General features: G+C 38.4%; 1 protein-coding gene across 2 annotated transcripts; it reads right to left on the bottom strand.

The window, feature by feature from the left end:
* zgc:113516 (uncharacterized protein LOC541449 homolog) lies at positions 1-27,295 on the bottom strand. 2 transcript variants are annotated; one of them, XR_004657664.1, is made up of 9 exons: positions 26,883-27,295; positions 20,662-20,924; positions 18,398-18,541; positions 11,503-11,651; positions 10,913-10,996; positions 9,115-9,275; positions 5,928-6,001; positions 520-1,397; positions 1-306 (listed from the first exon to the last, which is right to left on the bottom strand). XR_004657664.1 is itself a non-coding variant. In XM_034879419.1 (8 exons), exons 1-8 carry the CDS (start codon positions 27,021-27,023, stop codon positions 1,328-1,330), a joined length of 1,086 nt encoding a protein of 361 aa, XP_034735310.1. In that variant the 5' UTR covers positions 27,024-27,295; the 3' UTR covers positions 1-1,327. The 2 variants fall into 2 exon arrangements, 1 of the variants encoding a protein (XP_034735310.1); XM_034879419.1 differs by having other exon boundaries at positions 1-1,397.

The following is a 27,295-nucleotide window of genomic DNA, read 5'->3' as shown; positions in this document are numbered from 1 at the left end:
TTGAAATTAATAAAAGTTATCCATTTAATTAAAGAAAAAGATATTGTAACACATTTCTGCATGGTGTTTTACAGTGTAGTGGTCCCTCTTTTAACTCTTCTTAGTTCAGTTAGACATTATACATTAAATCTAACTGTTACAGTATATATACTGTACATTATCGGTTATTGCAGTATACCCTGGGCTGAATTTGAAACACTTATTAGGCCACTGATTGGGTGAACATTTGGGACACCGGCAACTTAATGACGTGTAACAGGCCTCCAAGAGGGGGCAGATGATTCAGTTTGTCTCCATAGTTGTAGGCTAAAGTGTGAAAGCAATGAGAAATAAATTAATTGTGCAAGCAAAAACATATACACCATGATTACAGTGTCCTTCAGGGAAACCTTTTCAGAGAACTACAATAACATAAAAGCAGCTGGAGCTCATTAAGCTAATGTGTAAGTTTAATTTACTTGTGAAAGCATTGGTAATAGTCAGTATTAAAGTGAAGTAGCACAAGTAAATCAAATTTACCAATTATTTACTCCATAAGTCGTTGTTTGCCTTGCTATGGCACTGTGAACAGTGTCTGTCAGAAGTGCAATAAAAGACAAGCGTAATAACAGCACTTTCCATTAGTCAATGACTAAAAATGTTTTTATACACTAAATATTTCTTTAAGCTGACATTTTGTAATTTGAACAAATGTCTGACTCTCTGAGCATTTCACTGAAATTAGGACCAATTTGACATGATTTATATATTGTGCGAACAAACCTATTTTACTGTCTTTGAAAACGCTGTTTTAGCACTTAAATAATAATGAATTTGCAAAGTATTTTCAAATTTGCAGAATATTGATTCATGAACATCCAGTAAGGTGTATGAAAATACCCTGTACAACAGTAGTCCTTAGGAAAGATAAGGATTTAAAATAAGCAATGCTTGGTCAGTCAATAAGCCGAAATGGAAACTTGTTTTCCATCAGAGCTGTAGTACACACTGAATAAGCATGCAAATAACCCGCTTATAGTGTTTTATGATCAGCCTCATTTTTTGTGGCTTTATGCAACTTGGCTGAATGTGGGAACAATTAATGTGTTTCTGGCACGATCTCCATCTCAATTTGCCAAAAAGGCTTATCGGCATACTGACTGTGGTTAAACAAATATTTTAAAAATCACAGTGATAGCAAAACATATTATCTCATACTACAGCCTGAAACAACAAACAATGGGGAGCATGTGTCTAAGCTAATTCTATGCCTTCATCCGCACTGTATGATTTGACAAAGAAGGACTTTGGTCACTCTTCTTGGACTTTGGTCCTTTATCCTCCAATTCTAGATTATTGTCAATCCAAAATATTCGTCTTTCTTCTCAAAGTAGAAGTTGAGTCTTGCCATGGCATATCTGTGAGGAGGGCAGAGAACAAAGAAAAAAACAGATCAGAGAAAATGTTTCTACAAAGCTCTTAATGAAGCTCTTAATGTTGTACCATCCTTGCAAGAAGTTCCCCGTCAACCCGTTCTCACTCCAAACTCATACACGGAAGCTTGGGCGGTGGCTCTCAGCGTCAGATATGACGCAAAAGGTTTGTAATCTGTGTCTGTGTGGAACGCACCAGGTACCAGCAACTCCACAGTGCTTTAAAAGATGATAAAATACTCTTTACAGAGAATCACTTCAAATGTTGTCACTATTTACACAGGAATGTGCAGATGTAGTCTTTTGGAGAATAAGCAAAAGCGCTTTAAATCCGTGGCAAGAAGAATGGGCCAAACTTGGCCCGCGGGCCCCAAAGTGGGCGGCCTTGACTTAAAGTAGGTTCTCTTTGACATATCAGGCCTTTGGCAAAAATCCGTAGACTAAAATTTGGAAGTGAATATACGCAGCAATGCCGAATCAGTTTTCTCTACTGAGAATAATAAAAATAATATATTCATATTAATAATAGTTCAGACACATGGCATTAATTTACTTGTGTTCCATCACTCTGTTCCCCACCTGTATCTCTGGGTAAAAAAACTGCTCTCTGATTATTGTCAGAGTTGGACTTTTGCTGTCTGCTCTTTGTTATTTAACTAGAGTTGTTTCTCTCTTGTTTATCCATAGCATTTAGAATAATAGATTGCCTCTACAAGGGTGTTCCCTACTTAGTATGTGAGAAATACCATAATACACATTTTACCTTTAAGCAGCACCGTACTATCATTGAAATATCCTCATTCACATTACTGACACTAGTCCTACTTGACACTACAAGGGTAAAATAAATGATTGAAAACTGAAAGAATTGAAAGAATTTTAAATCTCAAAAAGTCATTAAATAGATATTCATAAAGTTAAAAAGTGAAAAGAGTCATCTTATCCAAAATAAATAAAACAAAAAAAGTCACTAGTCATAGCACTTTTCTTCTGCTAATCTGTTGCACCCACACCCTTCATGAGTCGAATTATAGTTGAGTATACCCATTTAAAAGAACAGCAACCTTCACAGGTGATCCTATTCATCCCTATTTTTATTAAGGCCGACACCTAAAACTAGCGTGCTTAACATTTATCATCATCAGAGATGAAACTGAGACGTTTTTCTATTTAGCAGAAGTAGGGGAAAATGAACTCCCTCCAAAGCAGGTATTCCCTTTCACAATGTGCTTTTGTGCACAATTCCCTCAATTTTGCAGTCAGGGTATTCCAAACAGTGGGCCTCCTCCTCAGTCATTTCCTCATAATAATGTCTTTGTCAAATAACGGCTCACCTTGCCAACACATCCACAAATTTAAACCGCTGACTCGCAGGCACTTTCAACACATGAATAAAGTCATGTAAGGAAAGTAAATAAGGACGGCAGAGGGAGGGTGGGTTTGCATTCCCCTTGTGGCTCCCTATTGTCACATCTACATCTGGCCTTGGTTAAAGCACAAGGCCTGGGCGACGCCTGTCACTCGTTGGGAAGTCTGGAGAGGTTTGGCTCAGGGGGATAACAGTGAGAGGAAACACACACACACACACACACACACACACACACACACACACACACACAAATAATCAGGGTTTAACTCTAACTTCCTATCTCTTTCCTTGAACTTAAAGCTAGTGCTAATGTGTTGTGTGTTCTCTTAAGATAATGTAAATAAAACTTTATGATAAAGCTATAATTTAACGTTTGGGTACATTTAATGTGAAAAAAGGTCTTGCAATAACTAACCCATAGATCTCCCAACTCTGCTTTTCAGCAACGGGCCACCGTAGCACAGTCCATATAGGACTTGGCTTGGGAACAAGAGGGTAACCGGTTCAAGTCCTGGGCAGACCAGGTACAGATTGTGGACCTGAAAGGCCCACTTTACCTCCTTAAGCAGACCGCAGACGCCTTAACATCAATCTTTTACAGATGATGTTTGTACGTGTGTGAAAATGAGGGACAAATAAAGTAGCCTACATTAGAGACATTGTAACTGCCCCGCAGCGAATGCTGGATGGACAAAGTAAGCAGCTAGCTTGAGAAGAAAGTTTAGCATCTAAAGAGACAGATACTTTGTTGTGTGTATAAACTTGTTTTGGAGTACCTCTTAATAACAAAAGGTTTGTTGGTGAACTTCTGTAGCTGGCAAGCTAACCACAAGCATGCTAGCCAGCTATGACATGCTAACTCTAGTCAGTCACAATAGCTCCCACAGCTTCTTCTTTCTATTACCATTGGCATTTTGTTCTTGAGATTGTATGATTGTGTTATTTCATATTGATGACAGAAAAAAAAAGCTCTGAGAGGCTAACAAGTCATTGTTACAACGCCGGTGTTAACTGGCCTTTTTCCATCCTATTCAACCTCCTCTCCATGATCTTTCGCAGCACAATAACAAAGCCACGGTAACATTAGTTAAAAGGGAACTATACAGTTTTTTTTAGCTAAATTTACCTTAACTGAACAGCTTCCGAGTCATTGGAATACTTTTATAACTTTTTTCGAGTTTAACGGTGGTCATCTTGCTCCCCCCTAGCGGCCGTGAGCGGAAACACCACCCATGCAACTTTCAGCCGGCAAGTCTCTGGACTCAGCATCAGGAAGTATCACGTGATAACAGGTCTGGGGATGTAACTAAGGGCTTCATGGCACTGCACACATATGCCCATTAAGGAACCGGCTAACAAGGAAGCGATGAAGTTTTTCCAAGTTATTCACACTTAGCGTCATGGCTGAACCACCAAAAAAGAAACAGAATATCAGGGAAGCATTGTCAAGCATTGCAGACTGACTGCGCGAGGAGTCAGACACATGTAAACAAAGGGCTGCCAAATATCTATTCCGAAGCTGTAAGGGGAGCTCTATAGAGGAACCAGTGGGCAAAAAAGCAAGAAAACAGTGAAGAAATGGCAAAAACTGCATAGCGCCCCTTTAAGGCATTGCTATTGAACGTAAATGTCGGTTGCTTTATGCTATTTAAACAAATGGCAAGGACAGTCTGTCTCACAAGGTTATTATGATGTTATGTTGTATGTGCTCATTGTCTGTGTATTTAAATGAATAGAAGAAAGGATGAACTTGACCGTTGCCATCCACATCGTTTCTTTCTTTATTGCTTGAATGACTAAGAATCCTGAGCAGAGGAAATTAGGATACAGGCCTACATATGTGTATGAATGAGTGTGTGGGCATTGGGCGGACTGAGGTTGGCTGGGTAGTGATGCCTTTAAACCTGCTTCTCCGTTGTTACTGTTCTGTACTGTTCTCTGAGCTCATTTAGGTCTAACTCTCCAGTTAAAGAAGGGTAACCCGACCCTCACCATGCACTTTAGGACAACCTCAGCCGGCGGCTTAGAGGAGCAGACGTCTAGCAGGCGCATGTGGCCCAGCCAGGGATGAGAGACGTATATGTAAGGGAGGACCGACGGCATGGGAACAATAGTGCCTCTGTGCCTCGGCACCCCTCTGGATCACATTTCCTCCGAGGTCCAGATCGAAATGAGGCAGGGGCCCTGCCGCTGATCTCACAAGCAAGCAGGGAAAGCCACACAGAGGGGAGGGTGCCGTATGTCAATAGTGATTAGTATCACGATCAAAACTGTGGCGGGTGTGGGGCACACAGAGAAGGGAGAAGGGAAGAAAGCGTGGGGATGAAGGGAAACATTTCGCCCTCCTGAACTTTATTGTCTGGTTGCTGGTAGTGAGGAATGTCTCCTGGACTTGTTTAGAAATAACTACATTTCCAAAAATACATTTCAAAAAATAACACAAATTAGTTCTGATTTCTATTGTGAAAGCAAAGCTTTTCATCTTTTCATGATTTGTGGTTTAAGACTGAAGAGAAGCTTTCACATGTAAATAGTTTGTCTGCTACAAGAAGAAGTGTGCTTGTCCCGCCTGTTCGATGCCAGATTCTAGATACACAAAGTCTTAAAACACTGCTGGAAAAAAAGAGGAAATATTTCCACACTCTGGGCTCAAGTTCTAAGTCCTTTATTGCAATTTCTCTGCCAACAAATATTTGTCAGGCAATCCTAATGAAGATCCTGTTTGTCTAAACATTGCAATAAAATGGTGAGTGCTTGAATTCAACGCGCAGGATACATTTTTCCATTTGTGATGTATGATGATGTAAAGTGGTTAGGTGGTCTCATGAAATTGCACTGAGGTCATATTTTTTTGTGGTTTCATGTGTTTGTACATTAAACAATTGCTGAGTGTCAATGTGAAGTCGGTGCTTAATTTCCAGAGTACGTTGATTTCAAGATTAACGATTTGTATACGTTTCTATTTTGTGCAGCATTTGATTCACGAAATGTCCAAACCACCGAGCATTAGGAAACTGGAACAATGTTTATACAAAGTGACACCCAGACACACTCCTCCAACTGTGGACACAATGTAACCACATGGAAAAATGTCTTTTCTTTCTACTTCGTGGAATTTTTGAGCCACCTTTGTCAGAAATACAAACCTTTGAAAGTCAAAGTCAATCAAGGAGAACCGTGATTGCAAGATGGCCCAAAGACCCCAGAAGAAGTTGGATGCCTGGTGGAAGAGAAAGAAACAACATTAGGGCTATACTAGTAGTTTTCTAACTTTAGACCAATTGTTACCACAGTTATGATGCATTTTGTAGTGTTTCAGATTCTTTTTTTAAATGCTGTTGCATTGGGGAATCCATAACAGTGAAAATTGTATCTGCTTCTACTGTCGTCAAAATAGAGAGTAGTGAAGTTAAAGTAGTACATAAAAATGAAATTACAGCACTATAGACCATTTGCACATGTTGTGTGAACATTGAAAACACAATGTGAGGCTGTCTTTGAATGAATCGTAGCAAGAACATGTTATTCACATGCAAATCTCACGTGGCCTTTTGATGATCCAATTAAAGCTTGAAAAGCACACTTCTCGGCCCCTGCAGGCACGTCACAGTGGGGTCAGAAGTCAGTGTCTTCAGCAGGGCAAATTCTGGCTGACAGAGACTGAATTGGAGCCATCTAATTGAATGGCAGACGTGTTAACTGCATGCCGCTAGTCCATGATACTCCTGCAGGGCTGGGACGTGTTTCAAAAGTATAGAACTGTTATGTGTGTCGCATTTGCACACATGGGAATAAAAGTCACAGGTACTGTAGGATTTCGCCAGCTTATTATTTTTAATTTTTTTATGATGTTTTTGCTTGTGTTACAGGGCAGAACTGTAAAAACACACCTCTTGCCCTCCAGTTGTCGTGTTACAGCCGGTCCTATAACTGCTGCTGCTGCATGCCAGCTGCACGCTGCTCAGTCAGAATGACAAACCTCTGTATTGAATGGTTCCCTCCTTAATGGCTTTGCTCACTTAGGCTTGCAGACTTCCATGCCTCCATAAATTTCTGTTGTTCTCCACCCTTACTGTAAATCTCCATGGTTAGGACCACTAATAGCTAAGTCCTAATAAGATCCAGACAGGGCTCTGTTCAGTAGCCTAGTGATATAATCACATTTTTATTTGATAATCAAATAAAGGGTGAAATGAAATACTTGAAGAGCAATGTGCTCCTTTTTCCCCTCGCTGGCAGATTTTTTTTTTTTTATCTGTAATCTGTGTCTTGAGTTGGAGAGAGAGATTGAGTGTGTTTCCATTATGATTAATAACTGCTCTCCATTAAGGGAGCATTAGTCTAACACTAAGCAGAGACCGTTAGTGACAGGGAGCCATTCAGAAAAACGGAGATGAGAGACGAGTGGGCAGAGTGACATCACAGAGCCACAGTCTTTAGCCTCGACATCGCGGGGGATCCCTGTGGATGAGGCGACTCGTAAAGACCCCACTGCGTCTTGGCACAGTTTGCCAGGGATTAAGTTTTGAAAGCGGCAGGTTCACGCCGCAGAGCTTTGGCTACTGGCCAGGTTTTGTCGATGCCACACAGCCTCCTTCAGTGCAGACTATTCATTTGTATAGTGTGAATTCAATGTAGTTTGATTATTCCAAGCAATTACCAAGTGATATGGAAATGGTACAAAAGGATAAAAATTGCATTTATTTTCAATTCATAAAAAAGAGAATACAGTTTTTTTTTTCAGACTGAACTGAATATTATTATTGCATTTTTGGACATTTTCCAAATCCAGTTACACATAATTAATATATCATCTGGTTTTTCCAGATGTGTTGAAAAACTATTTTAAAACCTCAGTGAGATTTGTATGGTGCAAATTAATGGCTGAAATTTTTCCAATTCTGATGAAAAGGGATGCAATGAGTGATTGTTTTTATTAACAATGATTTGTTGAATTGATGAGGAATTGTTTGATATATTAACTGTTGGATAATAAAAAGCGCATCTCAATTTCCGGGAGCTCAAGGTCATATCTTGAAATGGTTTGTCTTTTTAGACCAAAATAAATTAAACTACTATCACAGAAAATCTGCAAATATCAAGATTATTCAAGGTTTTAAGATTATTTTTTGGACAGATAGATGTGAAATGGGAGAGGGGGGGAGACAGGAAAATTGCAGGAAATTGTCACAGGTCAGTGTCGAGGAAAAACGGCTCATAATGCAATGAATTACCAGGATTGTTACACAAATGGTTTCAGCTAAAAGTAATCCTGTTTTCAGGTCCTCATAATGGTTCATATAATAAAAAGAACAAGTGGATATTTTGTTATTTTTTGTCTCACATCACAGGTTCTGTGGACACAAACTCAAATAAGTGAAGTTCTGTACACCAACAAAACAGTAAGTGGATAAAAAAAGTGTAAATTCTTTTAAGAGAGAGGAGTTTCAGCCCGACGTTCTAAAAAGTAGACCCTGTGATTTTCTCAGTTATTAGGCTCAGTATCCCTTATTTTGACACACGGCTTGTCAAAAATAAGTTGAGCTGGAAACTTGGCTTTTTAAGCGTCAGTGATAAATTTCTCCCACTTCCCTGAGTCAAGAGTCCTCCTCGGTTTGTCACAGAAAATCTGATTCCAATCAACATGATGTTATCGCCTCTCTCACTCCATTCCAGGCTTTATTTCTTTTCCCCGCTCTCACTTCTCCCATTCGGATTTTTGGCCGAGGCACAAGTTATTTTAAAAAGTAATATGCTTCCTCATCATTTCTGGGCTATTTCAAGAGACATTCACACCACCCCAAAATTGGTCAGGACAATTCTGCATATTGTGTTGAGCTATGAAAGCACTTTTAGACAGATATTCCAGCACCACTTGAGCCACCAAAGAATGAAAATTGTGGTCATAAGAAAAATAATTTTGGCTGCTGTCTTTCATTTTTCCCTTCGGCAGTTTCTAATCAACTCAGATGGAGTCCATCAAACTTTGAACAGTGGTAGGTCAGCTGTGGACTGGGTTTGGTTTTCTTGGGGGAGTTTTTTTTTTTTTTTCTTCTTTGGGTGCTGGAAATGTAAATTGTTCAAATGTGATGGGTAAAATGGTGAGGTGTTGCCGGCCTGTCATTTTAAAGGTCTGCACACATATGGATATTGTTGAAATTCACACACCAATCTCACAATATGGAGATATTGAGTCCCCCCGAGAACAGATCTTAAAATGTGGAAATAGCTGTTGATGGATTTGTCACGTTCCAATGTCTTCCAAAAGTGTCGAGGCGCTACATAATGACATGTTTCAACATTTCAACAAAGTCGATGGGAGCAGACACTTACCAGTGAAAATTTGCAGACTTGAATGTAGAGCTGCGTAACTTCTGCCTCTGTCACAGTGACCTCATGTCCTGTGCTGTGCTTGTAACTCTCCAGATAGGCCGTCAGCCAGTCCCTCTGCAGCTCCAGGCTCGGGTACAGGCTGTAGTTCACATCTTTCACACCTCAAACACAAAACACACACACACACACATACACACACACATATGCACATGTTTGTGGAACTATTGTCAGTGTAACAATTCAACACAATGCCTAAACTAAGTGATAGTTTTGAATGTTTGCCACAGAGCTAAATCAGCTTACATTTATCACTTCAACATTACTTCTTCTACTTAATATCTCCCCATCTGTGTAATTAAACAAATATATATATATATATATAAATATATATATATATATATATATATATATATATATATATATATATATATATATATATATATATATATATATATATATATATATATATATATATATATTTGTACATATATACCAACAATAGATAGTCAGATGTGCAAAATGTAACAAGAGCAGAGAGCGAACAACAACATTAAGAATAAAATGCAAATATAATATAGAATAAATATTCTAAATAGCACACTCAAGAAAATCTAGTCATTACACTATTACTACTATATATATATAAAGACTGAGGACTCTATCTGTAATAATCCCTTGGTTTCAAAATGTCAGAAAAATACCATTCCCAGTTTCGATGTAACACACACATAATGTCTCTGGTCTAATGTAACTCCCAGTAAGTTGTTGTAACTTGTATTTTACTTGAGTATGTCCATTTTCTGCCACTTTATACCTGAAATAGAAAATATTGTACCACACTACATTTATCACACAGCTATTGTTACCTTACAATATACAGTAGGAAACATAATAGGAATAAGATGCATCATTATACAACTCACAGTATACCAAATAGTTTAAATAAGCTCCATGTCACACTGCAACAGTTTAAAAATCTATTAATAAAGTAGTCATAGGAGTCAACATTCACAGGGGCCAGTGCTCTGCATTACAGTTTCTTTTATTTTGGATTCATACTTTAAATAGATTCAGCAGATAATATACAGTAATACAGTATTTTTACAGAAAGGTATTGTTACTTTTAGTGTACTCTACTTACAGCAAAGCCCCCGGGTATCTCCTGCACCACTGTTTACATGTGAACTACTTGTAGTGAGATCTGCATGTTGCAGGTGAAGGAATGTGGTTCCAGTTCTCTTTTGGTTTTGACTGCATTTTAACTTTGTTCTCTTTAAATCAAAAAGGGATTTATAGCCTGTGTTGTCATTAAAAAGGCTCCAATATAAAAACAATTGTGTGCATTTTTGTGACATTTGGCACATTCCAGCCATAATTTGATCTGATAATTTAGAGTTTGGACTATGTATAGAAAACGCATCCATATTTCAGACATTATGTCACTTACAATCTTTTGAAATTGGGACGTGTTGACACAAAAGCCGACACAAATGTTCAAACGAACCCTGTCAAGCCTTGCTGTGACACAGCTAGTGCATCAAAGCTACTTGTATCACCACACAGAATAGACAATGAATACAGTCATTTGTCTTGGCAGCATCAGAAGAATGATGGTTTCATGGCACATAATGGCAAAAAGATAAAGATTGTCAAAGAGACAGCACAAACTGGACAATGATTTTGCATACCACTTACTGTATATATAACTTCCGCTTCACTCAATATTCCACATTAGGCATTCTTGTATGAAACCGTTTTGGAAGAAAATTGAACTTCTTTTCGTCACGTGAAGACCTACCAGCAAATTCATTGAAGTGATTGCCAATATCGAAGGCCTGGTAGTTGTAATCGGCGTACTCGTAGTCAATGAATTTCACCATTTCTGATGGAGGAGGTGAGGGAAAGGAAAGAAGCAGCGGTTACCAGGACAACATGTTGAACATATCTAAGGTATGGGCATGTAACTGGTGACATTCCCTCCTTTTATTCAAAGTGCAGGACCTTGTGGGAGTCAAAGCAATAACAAGTCTCTTTGGACTCAGAGTCACTGTGGGCTTCATTGTAGAATATGTAAGAGTGGCAAGGTTTTATTCTGTACATAAAATTTAAAAAAAGAAGACTGAAGACTGTGAGTTGCATTATCTCATAAGAAACACACTCATCTATTTTAACATTAGCTTCAGTAACAGACTCAGAGAGCTACAATGGAAGCATTTAGCGAAAGTAAATTCAGAATATTCAGAAATTCAAAATTCAACAGTATTCAGATGCTTTAACTGCTTCTGATTGATGGAAATCTGCCACATGTTCACTGTTTTCTGTATACATACTTCTGTATTATGTGCAACATGTTTTCCTGTGTCAGCGATGTGCACGACTGTTCCTCACCCTCTTTTTGGTTGTAGATTATGTTTTTTGTGAGGAGGTCGTTGTGGCAGAGGACAGTCGGCGAGTCAATCTGCGAGAGGTGTCTCTTCAGTGACTCCATTTCCACTGACAAAGTCTCAAAGCTGGGCACCTCTCGTAGAGCCACGGGACTGTAAGAGGTAAAACCACTAAATTTACATTTTTTTTCTCAATGGAGAAGGCAAATTGTCTGAGGAATGTTTTGTGAAAGAGGGGTGTCTTTAATTGATCATTAAAAATGACACTAGTGGGTGATGTTTTTCACCAAAGGCTGTAAAAAAGACAAGAGCTTCAGCTTTAAAGGAGACATGTTCAGCTCATTTTAGGTTTTTGATACTTGCATTTTGTGTTTCTACTAAAACTCGTTTACATGCTTAAATGTTCAAAACATACGTTATTTTTCTAATGCTGTCTGTCTGAACATACCTCTATTCACTTTCTGTCTGAAATGCGCCGTTTTAGCGCCTGTCTCTTTAAGCCACCCAAAAAGCCCAGTCTGCTCTGACTGGCTTGTGAGAAAAATACTTTTGCAAAGGGTTCAGGCTAGAAGGGATACAGCTACAACAACGACAGTTAAGTCTAGGCATTAAAACAAATAGTTAAGTTCAGAAAAAAAGATTGTGGTTGGGATGAAAACACTCCCAGGCAGTGTGTGTTAATGAGCCAAATCTGAAGGACTTGTTGAATCTCATGTTTTCTGAATGGGTTATCTTCTAACCCTAACTTTTGGTGCATTTAGGAAAAATCAACTTTTGGATTTTTCCTTCCACTAGTCTGAAAGAAGACGTGTTATGGAAGTAAAATAGACCCAAATCTCAAAATTGAACAGCGCATCAAAACCAATGTTTTTGCCTGTAGTGTCTCGACTTTCCGGAAAGTAACCACTCTCGCATTGCCACACCTATCCCTTCTTGAGATTTCTTCAAAAAAAGAAGCTGTCAAAGGGTTTTTTGGGGTGAGTTTTTACAGGGGGTGTCACATTCTGTACAGTAAAGCCTCTTGATGAACATTTGTGATTTGTGTTTTGGTCTGTGTAAATAAAAATGTGTATCTCAAAATTACACCTAAGTAGAGTACTTGAGTGAATATGCATTCCACCACTGAGCCTAGATAGTCTTCAGAAGTGTGGGACATTGGAGGGGCTCTTCTTAATTTACAACAAGCTACTTAAAGGCCAGACAAAGAAGAAAAGACACGCTAAAGTAACAAAAAAGACATTTTAAACGCAGTCACTGTAAAGTAGTACTATTCCTACTTCCTCAAATGTCATTGTAAAGGCTAAATGTTGTTTCAGAGGGTTTCCACCCAAGATAAAACAGACTTCTTGCAATTCTTCTTAAATGTTAGTTTCAGCTGTAAAATTTGTAAAATTCAAAAAAACATTTGACAAGGAAAGTGTGTGTACTCAGCAGCTAAGGACAAAAACATCTAAACTAAACTTGAATAAAGGGAAAAAAGAGACTTTTATGGCTCAGTTGCTGGAGGGAATAAGAAAGTTTGCGTGTAGGTGCGCAAATCCAACTTTGACACAAAGTCCGCACTTTTCTTCTTGGAGCTGCATGTTTGTAAACTGAAGCAGTTCAACGTGCCTCATCAAGAGGTCACATGCCTTGTTTTCACTCTGTTGATTACCCGATCTATCAAAGAAGGCACTAATGTCCTTGGATGTCAGTGCAAATTGCACCTGGAAGAAATGTTACGCAAGCATCCGTCTCCTAATTAATTTTCATGTTTCCTTTCCAGTTGTCAGGCCACGATAAGAGGGTCATTTAAACACTACCTATTTATTCAAGGGGGAACAAACAGATGCTCCGGTATTATACACACGTGTAGACATAATTTAGTGAGGCCTGTTAGGAAAGCACAACAAAAGCAGAGGAGCAGAGCCTTGTTTATCCCTGTGCCACAAAGGCTCTGCTGCCTTATACAAATCCTCCTACACATCCTCAACAACACAAGTCATTTTTGTAAATTATCCTTCATTCTCTCAGTGAATCCACTCCGTCCTGCAGTAGGTAGACAGATCAAGAAAGGATTGATTGAATAAAAACACATTAAGATCTTAACTACCTGCAAGCAAGTATGCAAAAGTATGTAAATATACATTATTTTTAACGTAGCTGTTCCCTGCCTGAGATGGGATCCTTTTTAATTCTTATTTGGCTTATTGTCAACTGAAATTGTGCAAAAACTGCAAATCTTAACTCCAAATTGCATTTCAGAAAATCTAGGTCTAAATTACAGCTGTTGGTGTGTTTGATTCACATCCACTGCCTATAAGATCTGTTTTATAAAATTGACATGTATAATTCATCAATCTCCTCTCTAATATGGATAAAAACACACAGTTCAATGGTGAATCAGCCTGATTCCTTTTCAACCCATCTATTGCTTTAACTTAACAAACTGACTTTACCATAGAAACCTACGTTTACTCGAAGTCGATGGCTAAATGAAAGACTTTCATTGACTTTAAATGGAAACCTATCACTTGCCATCACAGCTTTTCCTCTCTCTTTTCTGTCCTTTTTACTGAGAAACTGTACGTCAAGTACATTCGCCTCCTGCTCCTTGTCAAGTCTCTGTAAGGTAATTAGTGGAATTTCCTCCTCTGGCGCTTCATTATCAATGTGCCTTATTTACATATGATTTCAAACACCAGCCGAGCACTGATTTTCTTCTCTCTTTTTTTCCTTTTTGCAGTTTTATATGATTTCTGGGAGTGCAAATGGGAGACGCAGCAGGGGGCCATTGGGAGACGAAGAGATTGCACTCTTGCTTTCCATTGCTTTTCTCTCGTTTCTATCCCATCTCTGACTTCTACTGTGCACTCTCTCTCTCTGAACCTTGCAGCTGCAGGAGCCTCTTGGTCTCTCTCTCTCTTTCGCTCTCTCTTCCTCTCTGTATCAGTCTCTCTCTCTCTTTCTTTGCACAGCGGGTGGTGTGAGAGCTGAAGATCTCCTCTGCAGGTGCAGCCTCTTCCTGCTCTCTCTGCCTTTCTTTTACCATTTCCTCTGAAGATCACATTCATACCAGCCCTCACACGTTCTCAAGTACAAAAATGTCTCTGATGCCTGTTTAAAACCACTTTTGCGTTGTCTCTGTCTGTGTGTGTGTGTGTGTGTGTGTGTGTGTGTGTGTGTGTGTGTGTGTGTGTGTGACACTGGCTAGTGAATATGCAAACAGAGACACACCATAGACATGCCTTTTAACCATAAATCAACAACTTGAATCTCATCTTTTGAATCTCAAAAATATCACATATATTATATATATTCTCTCATCATTCTTTTCCAACACTCTTTTTTTATATGTCCTAATAATTGACCTTTCACTGACCATTGTGAGTTTGTCTGTGTGTCTGTATTTAAGCAGCATTGGACTGTGTCAAGCCCCTCCATCACACAAATGTCTCACAATATAGCACCATCTATTGGGCCTCTGAATGTGGTGCAGCCTGCTTCTGTAGATGAATATTACAGCGATTAACATCCTAATTCATCCATGTACATGTTGGTTTTGTAAGAAAATGTGATACACCTAAACTGTAGATTGAAAAATAAGTTCAAATTGGTTAATAACATTAAAAAAACTAAACTAAATAAAAAACTTGTTGTTAGAGAATGTAGCTCAAGAAAGAGTCCACTACTCCTCTGTACTCTATTTAACTATATGTACCTTATGAGGTGTATCTTTTTTAGCATTATACATTTTTAAGCAGTATGCACTTGTTATAATCTGAAATGGATATTGTCTATCTTGTATCAACTTGGCTCAGTTCAACAAGCAGGCCAAAACAACCCATGACAACAGACGTGTGGTCTGTAGATCTGTAGTATAGTAGAGGAACCAGAAAACATGGACATGAGGATAGTTGTCTGTGTCTTGTCTTACTTATTACTGACTAACAGTGGTCACTCTGGCTTCTCTTTGTTTGACTTTTGTCTTTCTGAATCCAGGAAGATAAAAACTGTCCCTTTCTTTAATGGGTGAGTCACAACGCCATGTGTTAAAATTCAAAGAAGAAACTCCAGTTGTTCAAAAGCCACTTAGAGATTTTGGTTCTACCAGCTTCAGTTTGTACGGACTTCCGACCCCTCCGCTGCTTACATAAACAAGGTTGAACGCTTCACCGATAAGGGAGAACTCTGCAGGAAGCTCGTGGCCAAGCGTCTGTTTCTTTGTACTGTCTGGAAAGCCCCTCTCACCTTGTGACCCCTGTCGGAGATAATACAATGTCACTGCCACCACGGCCACTCCCCCACCTCATCCCTCTGACCAATGGCAGCTCGCAACGGTGGACTCTAGCCACATTGTGACAGAAGTGAATGTGCAACTCTGCATGGGTGAAGAGGAGCACTGTGGGCAGGTTTGAGACATATACATTTGTCATATGAAAAAAAAAAAATACGGCATCAGTGGAAGTGCTGCTGCCTAAAAGATAAAGATGTTGAAAATGTTGCTGGTTTCTATCAAAGGGATGGCTGCACAAATTATCACTGAGGAAGTTTACCACTGATGTATAGCCTCCCAGCGTCATCTTGTTATTTTGTTTAACCTGATGTGATTTCCCCTACAGTAGACAATTGACAGCTTTTTCCTCTCACACAAACATTAATGTGAGCTCTTCCTACACTGGATAGGACAATTCACAAAGACTTGCCCCCTTTAATTACTGTTGGAACGCATTCAGTTTCCAATGATAATGGTGGCCTAGTCTGGCTATCACCAGACTACCATCACCATTACTCTGGAAAGTGTGCTATGTATTTGTACTGCACAAGAAGCGTGACCAACGCCAATCAAATTACTCTGGACGCGATTGGATAGTCCTTCAACCAATCACACCAACGACCCGGGTGACGTAGCAGTTCTGCGCTTCGGTGGCCGCCGTTTCAATGTTGAATGTAAACAAAAAGCTGCTTGGTCGCTTCTCCATGGTAATCGTCATTAGCGCGCCTGGTGGATAAGCCAGTATGTGATTGGTCCCTGCAAAATTGGAACGGATGCAGGATAGAAAGATGTGAGAGTTTCCAGCCTGCGCCAGCAGATTGGGCCGGATTTACCTTTTTGGCCTAAACTGTGGCCGATAGGGACTCTAACTTTGCAGTAATTTCTGAACAAATGAGTTTTTGATGTCAGACAGAGCTAGATAAAGATCACAAAAAATACAATGGCTATGTTTCCATCCACACGTTTTTATCCGAGTTAAGTGATATTGAATAAAAAAATGCCTCATGGGAACAGAAACATTTGATGGAATTTCATGAATATTGAGTCCAAGGAAATACATTTGGTCTCATCGGATTTTCTCTTGTGCAATACACGGCTTATGAAATAAACGCTTATTAAAAAGTTATTTGCCAAATAAATGATAAATTGTGATTAAGTTTTAGGTCATTTTATGGTTGCAACCCGCCACAAAACAAAGAAGAAGAAGTTTTAGTTAATTTCCTCACAGTGTTTCTGCTCTGGTTGCACACGTGGCGGGTGTCAACCAAGACAGATGGAAGAGACCGAACGAAGAGACGAGAGACTTTTTGAATTTAATTCATCAGGAACTCGAAGGAAATGGCAAACAAAGGTTACGATATGTTGAGCGATTCAGTGCAAAAATGAATGGAAACACCTTAAAATGTCTAAAATCAATTTGATTTACCAGTTTGATCGCAAAACAGCATGGGACGTCATTATGCACAGGTTTTTATTCACTTAAAAGTCGTTTGATGGAAACACACTTTCACCAGCTTTATTCAATTAAGTTTTTTTAATGAATTTTTAATCTTCTAAACAGATCCTAAATATGCCTTTGATGGCTACTGTGCATACTGAACATGATATTGTGAGTCTAAAGATGCATTTTCCAGGGAGAAAGTCATCATCCCGGCTCCCACACTGTGGGAAAATACTGCACAGTTGATGGGCCAGTTGAGCTCTTTTTTTTTCTTCTTTTTCTTTAAATAACAAGTCATCAGCTAATGTTGTGGTCCTTGGCCTTTAAAGTAATGCTTGAATAGGTTAGTACTGTTGCTATTAAGCTTGATTGCCAAGTGTACTGTTTTAAGTTTATTAGAGAGCAGACTGACACAAAATCCAGTCCTTCCAAAGCTTGAGGTTAATTTCTGACCAAGCCAAAGCACCCACAGAATGGCTTTTGGGTTGACTCTAGTGCCTCTATGTTGTGATTGTAGAGCAAAGTAAACTCCTAAACCTAAACATGCATGTGGTAGATGTAGTCTTCAGAGAGACTGCCACTGTCCATCAACATCTTGTTGGGAAATAAAAGAAGCAGAGTAATGCTCAATTTCATATCTTTAACATAAAATAGTGTGAAATAGTTATGGTAAAAGCTGCAAGTGGTTGGTGTCATCTGCTGAACATTCCCATTAGCCCAACTAGTCACTGACACTTAGTCTCACATTGCCATACCTTGGTCCACAGCACTGCGGTGGAGGGTCTGGCTAGTCCACACAGCAATCCGATAAGAGACAAAAACGTGCTTTTGTTTATTGGCGTGCCTTTAAACCAATCACAATCTTCACCGACCTAGCTGTCTGGATTCACCCTGCAGAGATCTGAGGAGCAGTTAACCATAGTCCTCATATATCAACCGGAGTTAAAAATTACAACACAGAGAAAGCGGAAGGTAATGGACATGTGAAAACGGACCTCCAAAGAGAGTCTGGCTGAATTTCCGGCAGAACGAGAGCAAAAAACTAAGTCTGCAAGATGTAGTTTGGCTTTGCAAAGCTGCTCTGGAGCAATGTGGTCATTACTCGCTCTGGTGCTGCTGGTCATGGCCAACTGTGATGAGGAAATGCGTTACGATGACTATGATATGGCAAATACATTGAGATGATATTGTCGAGAGTTGTACCTTTTCGTGCAGCGCTGCTTAGCTGGGCTACTGCTCTGCACCAGCGTGAGAAAGTGGGACATTTTTGTCCAGAGAAGAGGTTCAACAGGCAGAGCACATTTTGGCTGGATAGAGTGGATTCTCCCCATCTCTGCTGCGATCAATCTGCAGAGAGAAAACATTTTCTTAGATGAGCCTGGCTGACGCTGTTACTGCACAAACAACAGTTATCGGAGTAGAAACACAACTCCCCTTCCATTAAGCGCTCTTATCTTGTTCTTTTCCCAAAAAAATGAGCCTTGATGCATTTGTGACCTTTTGACTCCTTGAATGCTCGTTCTTGAGACATCTTAGCGGTGACATAGAGTTTTCTGGGTATTCCCAAGAGAGGTTATCAGGCAGAGCAAGGTTGATTGATGTGTATCGTGGCCCTGGCTGTTTAGCCTTGACTGGTTATGTTGTGTCCTACTGTCCTGTGGTGAGAATAATGTTGCTGGCCTGGAACCATGTGGATGATGAATGAGACCGGGGGCATGACTAAACAACGTTGCTCAACATATATACACATGACCTCTAACAATCACTAACTGTTTCCTTAGAAAACAAGCTGTCGAGGTTTTATATTACTCTCAGTAAACCTGTTAAGTTTATACAGCTTGACCAGGGAATGGACCTGGAAATAATAGCCACTGGCATTTTCTTTTTTTTTACTCCCTTTTGTATTTTTCTATGATATTGATATTGTGTAGCCAGTCTTCACATTAAATGCATTGGTGTGTGGATTTGTCAATTTCCATCATATATTCTGACTTTTAAAATTGAAATTTCAAATAAATAGCCTTGTTAAAAATATATTTTTCACAGTCGGAGGTCATTATGAACACTGAATACATTAATGATGTGCTAATAACTGAACAAACAAGAAACTTTGTTTCTTAAAATAGAAATCAATAGAGAATGAAGGACTTTTTACAGCCAAACTTTCAAAATAAATACATATTTTAAACAGTGTCAGTGAATGTACAAATGCGCCCCGGGTTTGACAGAAAAAAATATATATATTTAATTTATTGCATGCTTTTCAAAATAGCTTTTTCGTAGATTGCTTTTGACAATGTAGTTTTTCATAATCTGGAGGAAGCGGGCTATCTTCTTAACTCGGTCGCTAACGTTAACCACACACCTGGGACAGCTGGTCGCCCTGCTTCTATGCTGCCTGTGGACGCCGTGGAAGGACTTCTACATGCGGGTTTGCATGTTAGTGCCATTGCAAGGCTTTTTGGAGTCAGTGAAACAACTGTCAGTGTACCATTACATGTGATGCCAACAGAACCAGTGTGTGTAACGTTACCAATTCACAAGAATGACACAGGAGAAAGGCAAACCCTTGCAAGTTAAGAAGATAGGCCACTTCCTCCAGATTATGAAAAACTACATTGTCGACATCTGTGTCCATGTGTGCCGCTAACTGAAACACACGTTCTGTCAGAGCGTCTAAACGAAAAATGATAAAGTCAATACTTATAACGTTAGCATTGTTTTCATAAACATTTGGTAAATGTCTCATGTCACTGACAACTTCTCCGTAGGTAGCCATCTTTGTTGTGTGTGTGGCCGGTGGCATGTAAATTCGACCGTGCAGTGAAATGCTGACCAACCAATGGGCAGAAGTTGGCCCCTTAAGACCCGCCCCTCCTCATTTGCATTAATTAGGTAGAAATACATCCAGAAATGTAAATGTGACAAGCAGAAATAAATACCAGGGGTGAAAATAAATAGGGTAGAAATGCAAAGGAAGAGTAAAACAGACAAAAAAATAAAACACACACAGAAATAAATACATTTTAAAAATAGGTAATTACTAAATACAGTTGAAGATTATAACGGACAATAAATAAATAAGGTAATTATTACAAAGGTAAATATATAAAGAAGCTAATTAAAAGAGATATATACATTTATGTTTCATTTTATTGAGCATTTATTTATTTCTGTATTTATTCTTAAATATGGTAGACTCGGTCCTCCATAAAGCATGAATTGTTTCAAATTCAATTCTTCAATAAGGAATTCCAAAGAAATGCTAAAATTCTCATCACCTTTTTATTCCCTTTATGACCAAATAGCTACACTGGATGATAATCATCATGTGGCCGTTTTCAGCTGTGAATGTGGGAACTGTGAAAATGTGAACCAGGACATTCCCCAAAATAGCAGATAACTACTCTCAGTACCCTGTATCTGATCAAAAGTAATGAAAATGTGAAAGCTGTTCTGGCAGAGACCTGTAGATGGATGGTTGTCGCAGCAGCTCGTCATCCAGGACTGTTCCTCTAACAAACTCGTAGCATATGCCATTCTGGAAGCTGCAGTAGATCTGTGGGCCGCACCCGTGGGCGTGGAAGACCTGGAACATCTCCACCTCCCGGTCCCTGTTCACGTAGAGCTCCGTCATTTTACCGTACAGTCGCACCAGAACACAACCGGGCTCCTGGAGAGAGGCCACGTAGCATCCAATAAGCTGGTTGGTGATGCCTTCTGTGAATTTCTGAAAGGACAGGAAATCAAGAAAAATTAAAAATTTGCTTATTGACAGAATACAGAGACTCCATAACATTAAAATCAACTCTGGCTTTCTACAACATTTTAAAAAGGAGCTTGTGTGTACCTTGATCGATAATGCCTCTATATTGTTCTGTTTAGAGTATGTATATATTGTGTGTATATATTAGTGTTTATATTTCTTGTTTGGGTTGTTTTGTATGTGTAAGCACAGTGTGAGCAACAATGCTCCAAAGAAACATTCCTCGTATGTGTCCTCATTCCTGGCGAATAAAGCTGATTCAGATTCTGATAACATTAATAACAAAACAACCACTTAAAACAAATAGTTTTTTTGTGAAAACATTCATGATATTACCGACATGTGGATAATTTAATTACACATGCAATAGCCTTTTGTAGTTTTATAGTCTGTATTGACAATGTTTTCAATTGCGTTATTGTTCAGGTGCCACCGAAAAATGCGCCGGATGTTACTCATTTCAGCCAGATATTCGTTACCTTAAGCTTTCCTAATGCTGTCATTCTAGACTCTAGCTTCATTAGGACTATGGTTACTGCTACCGCTCCTTAAATCTCTGCAGGGTAAATCCACACAGCTAGCTAGACTATCTGTCCAATCTGAGTTTTCTGTTGCACGACTAAAACTACTTTTGAACATACACATGTTCCACCAAAACACGTTCCTTCCAGAGGCTATTTTGCAGAGACACCTTTGCTCCGTAAACCAGAGCATGTTTCTCTCCCATGCTGAAATGCTGTGTGGACTAGCCAGACCCTTCTCCGCAGCACTTTGGATGAAGGTCTGGCAATGTGAGACTAGTGTTTGTATAACAGCCAGACACATCATTATTCTGTAACTATTAGGTAAGTGAATAACGTGCAAAGTGTAATGGGTCACTTCAATAAACCTCAGACTGAGTTACAGTGTGTCCATGTAAATATTGGACTAATCCCTCTGAACATGGTTGCGCTCAGCTTTAGAATGTAAATAGAAGCAATATGTTTAGTCTCGGGATTTTGACTTTTGATACCATATCAAATTACAGGCTGCTAATTTACCACAGTTTTGGCTCATTTACCTAACATTTTAAACCGACCTTTCATTAAAGACACAGTTTGTGGAAAAGAATGAACTATAGAAACAAATAGATAATTTGTCAGCTATTTTTAATTTGTGTACTGGAAAAGAAACTTGAGAAAATAATTGTGACTTTTGAATTACAACACATTTGATCCTGAATTTTTCAAATATCTAAAGACCCTAACAGATGGTAACATGGCACCACAGTGTGTAAAACATGGAATGAAACGTAGAAAAAGTTTCAAGATCTGTGAAAATAGGGAAAATAGCTAAACCACAGTGTAAAGATACTATTGAATACCACAAGTAAGTAAGAGTTTTACTTCAAAAGTTAAAAAAATATTTACGTATATACTCATTCATGCATATTTTAAAATTGTCAAAGTGGCACTAAATATGAACCTTTTTGTAGTTTAGTCTATTTCATATTGTCAAATTAACCAATCACATGTTTACATGGAAAATCCTGAAAATCCTGAAAGTAACTGGTAACTCTGGCTGTGACAATTTCCCTGTGAAATAAAATGGAGTAAAAGAATATAGTAGTATGACATTAACATAGGTAAGTAAATACTTAGTTACATTCCACCACAAAAAAATTGGTTAGTTATGCCATTAATACACTCCATTGATTATTCAGATATGCGTAAGTATAAAAAATACTGGTATACAGTATGTACCAAAAGAATGAGGTGAAAGTAATTTAGTAGTTTTAATTAACATGCGAGGTTGGATCACAGTACCAACTGGGGAAAGAATGTACACTGCACAACCCTAATCCACAAATCTCTGGTTCATTGTGTTACAATTGGCTTTTGGTTATTTGAATAATAGCACATTTGTAAAAGAATTCACACCATTAAAATAAATATTAACAAAGATGGGTCCTGAATCATTAACTAATGTTGTGTTCCTGTCTTGTAAAGTGGACTATGTAACAAAAAGAAATAACACATGTAAAATTGATCTGGCATAGAGAAATCCAGATGCAGGTATGTGCATGCAACAGAAGCTAAACATCAGATGTAGATGCATAGCTGTGGAGAAATGCAGTCTGAACTTGTTGGTGTTAACGATCACACTTCCAGCAATACTGCTCTGTACGTGTACACAACCGTACCACAGTGACCACTGTTTGCTTGCAAAGACCCCATCGGACATTTGTTGTCATTCAGTGGTTTCTCAAAGCCTCTCATTCTCTGCTACAGTCTCCAGAGCTGAGCCTCAGATGGCCCATCTGTTATGTGCAGGGCCCCTGCACACAACAGCTTTTCATCTAGATGGAAAGTGAACAAACATGCCCACCTTGATATCTGATCAAGTATTTATAAAGTGGATGGAAGGCCACTTGGACGCTTTCCACATGGCTTAGCCATTGTTACCAGACTCTCTTTGTTTTGGGTTTTCACATATCTTTACATGAAAGTTGGTCAAATTTTCTCATTTAATGCGTTTTGTGTGGTACTGTCATTTGAATAAACACGATTCATAGCACTTCTTGAAGTTGTTTCTGTACACAGAGAAATGCAGAGTACAGCTGTTGTATCTAATGTGCTACAGTGCTACAACAAGCCATGCAAATACTAAATAAATAATAAAGTGCATGTAAAGCATTCAAATTGGCTTTGAGTTTGAGCTGTTGTTTAACATTAAAAAAACTCATTAAAAAATGAGTCACAGGAAGGAATTAAAACAAGAGCAGTACGAAATACACTAGGATGAAATACAAGATGTTACAGAAAGAAAGAAAAACAGTGTAACAGCAAGAATTATCTCCCATTTCTTTGTACATTTTATAGTGCATGGTCCAAGAAGAACACAATACATCATTAAAGGGACTGTTGGACTCTAGGGGCTGAAGTGAAACATCCAGTCCTTTATGTACACTACTGGACCTGGTGTAGATTGAGAGGTCACCCACCCAATGTGCTGTCACATAACAAACATAAACCCTATTTCTGCGAAAGATTGGTCCTTGTGTTTGCACATGGGACCAGAATAGGATTGTCCTGTTCTGAACAGATGCTCTGACAACACTGCACATCTGTTCCCAGGGTTAATATAACAAAAACATCTACTTTTGTTGTCCAGAACCTTGGCTTTTCTGCTGGTTTCATAGATTTGTCTTTTTTTTTATAATGCCATGACAGTGGTGGTTCTACATTGAATTACACCCAGAGCAAGCGCAAACCCCCTTCAAGCGCAAAAAACAAAGAAAGAAAAAAAACAAAAAAATGCAGAATTAATAAATTATAGTGTATATTTACTTTAACTTCTGATAACTTACACTGACATCATTTATACAGAGTTTACACAATGTTTGTCTTTTCAAAATGTTGGAAGTGGAGATTGAACCTTAAAAAGTATGTTTCTGAAATAGTTAAATAACTGGATAGAGATATATATATATATATATATATATATATATATATATATATATATATATATATATATATATATATATATATATATATATATATATATATATATATATATATATGAATACCAACAATAGATAGTCAGATATGCAAAATGTAACAAGAGCAAAGAGCGAACAACAACATTAAGAATAAAATGCAAATATAATATAGAATAAATATTCTAAATAGCACACTCAAAAAATCTAGTCATTACACTATTGCACTAAGAACTGTGTAACATTTCAGTTGTGTGTTACATTTTATCACCATACGTTTTTAATTAATCTGTTACATAAAGTGCTTTTGTTTGTTGTTGTTTTTAAAGAAAAAGAAAATTGTCAGCAGGTTGTACTTATGACATGGTCACAACTTTCCATTTTAAAGCATTTACATGACTGTATTCTATATTTCTGTTAGTCATGATGTCAATATATCCCATGAAAAGACCACAACCAACTGTGTTAGTCTGTCTCTCAACACTGACTTCTTCAGCCTGTGGCTTTCCTTTTTTGGCCCGTTAGTTCCTACTAGACACAAGCCTTTAAAACACATCTCAAATATACTTCTTTTTTGAAGCTAAACAATGTCCTAAAACAGCTGGGCTCTGTTGTTTTTAGTATATGTTACTCGAGACAGAGGAAATAACTATTTAGCTGGAAATTTGTTGTGCTAGTGGGTGTTTACAGCAGCAGGTGTATGTGGGATCCACACAACATACAGTTTATGTTCCATGTAATAAAGGAGCACTATATAGGCTATGCTGTTTAGAATAGATTGCTTCCATGTATTGTCACTCGGTATTATCAAATATACAAATGTATAGTTTTGTGGTTTACTATTTTTAAGACTTTATATTTTCAAGATTCTCAAAACAACTGCTCATCTTTATATGACAAAAACTAAAAACCAAACCACTGATTCACACACACACACACACACACACAGGTGTTTTAACTTGTCTTGGCTGATTATGTAGGCAATAGGCAGCATGCTGGACGAGCCAATTTGAGCACAGCCAATCACAGAGGAGTAAGCAGCCCTGCTAACAGGTGCATGCCTGGTCAGTGCAGGCCCACACAGTCCTGAGAAAGAGTCTACTCAGCTTGAGACAGAGAACACCTGTGGGGAGTTAGTAGATGAGCACTTGCAGGTGTGGGTTTAATTAAAGGGGCGCTACAAGTCTTTTTCAACCTGGACCCTCTTTTCCTATTTTTTTGTGTCTACGTGACTGATGGGAACAACAATCTTTGACATTGGTCTAGTTTTAAGCAATGTCGCTGCAGTCAGCAGTTACAAAACAAGCTACAATGTAAGTTAATAGGGCAATCATCCAGCTTGTATTTACATTCAAAAAGTGCTTGTTTTGTAACTGACAGGCTCATATTAATATTTTAAGTGTCTGACAACATTATGGAAAGGATTTCAAAGGAGGTTGACCTTACTGTTAAAGAGCAAGATCCTTATTTAACATAAAACATCTGCAAAATTGCATTCGCTAAACCCACCAGACTCCATGTAATTAAACAGTCATTTTTCCTCGTAGAATAATTCATTAAAATTGACAGAAACAAAACCAAACTACGATGAGCCATTTTTGGGTCAGCTTTCCACTTTTTCAACCATCACAACTATAGTTGTTTACACTGTACTGATCAATTGACCAGCCGTGGTTTGGAGCTCAAACTATTTCGATAAAAGGTTTATTCAAACAAGCAACAACAACTTCATCTTTAATTAACTATGTTACCTAAGTGAGAGAAAGGAAGCATTTGGTCTTATTTGTGCAATTAAAGAAGGAAGAGAGATATGGCGCCATGGGTGGCTGGAAAATGCAAAACAACGTACATACAATATGGTCTGTCCGTTCTGCAGCAAAATTCAAATGAATATTTTTATAATACAGCAATTTCAGTCAAGACTGCAGTTTGTAATACACGACTCCAAAAATAAATATTTTTTAAAGTTCACCACAGTTTTTAAAGGATATTTTGACAGTAGTCGTGATGGAAATGTTATTGTGGAATGGAAAGAGTGATATAAAAAACAAAATGGCATGAATTTAGTGTTATATTCACTGTGAACATAAGAACCTCATCAAAAGTCTATACTTTTACGAACTGGATGTTCTATGAAAATGATTGTGGGAGAGAAACTATTAAATTTAAAGTTTACCTTCTCCACTTATTTGCTTCTTCGTCCGTGCAACTTTTTTCAAACCATCCAAATTGAAAGGACTATTTACAAATGTCACAGTGACATCCATGATGCTGTGACAATGTCAATGACATGTCCAATGAGATGTCATGTGACATAATAATGTAGCATTTGACATCTGAGTTAGGGTTGCACAGTCTGTATAGATGCAGTAATTTAAACTGACATTTGAATGTGAACTTACTGGAAAACAAGGTTAAATACTAAAACACAAACATTCACTTGCCTTCATCTGAATGTTTTGTCCCTTCCAAAGAGGACGCAGTCTGCTGAGGAGATCCAGGATGCCGCTACGAGGTTCATGCTCATCAATGTTGAGGTCCACATGGAGAAGCTGATTCACAGCACCAGCACACCCAATGTCCATTTTTTTAACAATGCAGATGTAAAGTCTGAGTTTTTATTTTCAAAAATAACTTGTTCAAAAACCTTTGGACCAAAGTCCTACTCTATTCAAAGAGCATCAAACCCTCCTGCAAAACTGGTGCCACTTGGATCAAAATTTTGGAAAGCCAAATGTGGGTTTAATCTTGAGACAAGAAAAAAAATTGTCTGAACAATCCAAGAGCCATCAGTAGTATTTGTAGATTACTAAAATTGTCCACTTGTGTGTCCAGTGACTCAGCAATCCAGCTTGCT

The sequence above is a fragment of the Etheostoma cragini genome, chromosome 8 (genome assembly GCF_013103735.1).
Source record: "Etheostoma cragini isolate CJK2018 chromosome 8, CSU_Ecrag_1.0, whole genome shotgun sequence".
Classification (NCBI taxonomy): domain Eukaryota; kingdom Metazoa; phylum Chordata; class Actinopteri; order Perciformes; family Percidae; genus Etheostoma; species Etheostoma cragini.
This window is presented reverse-complemented; position numbering and strand designations above follow the sequence as displayed.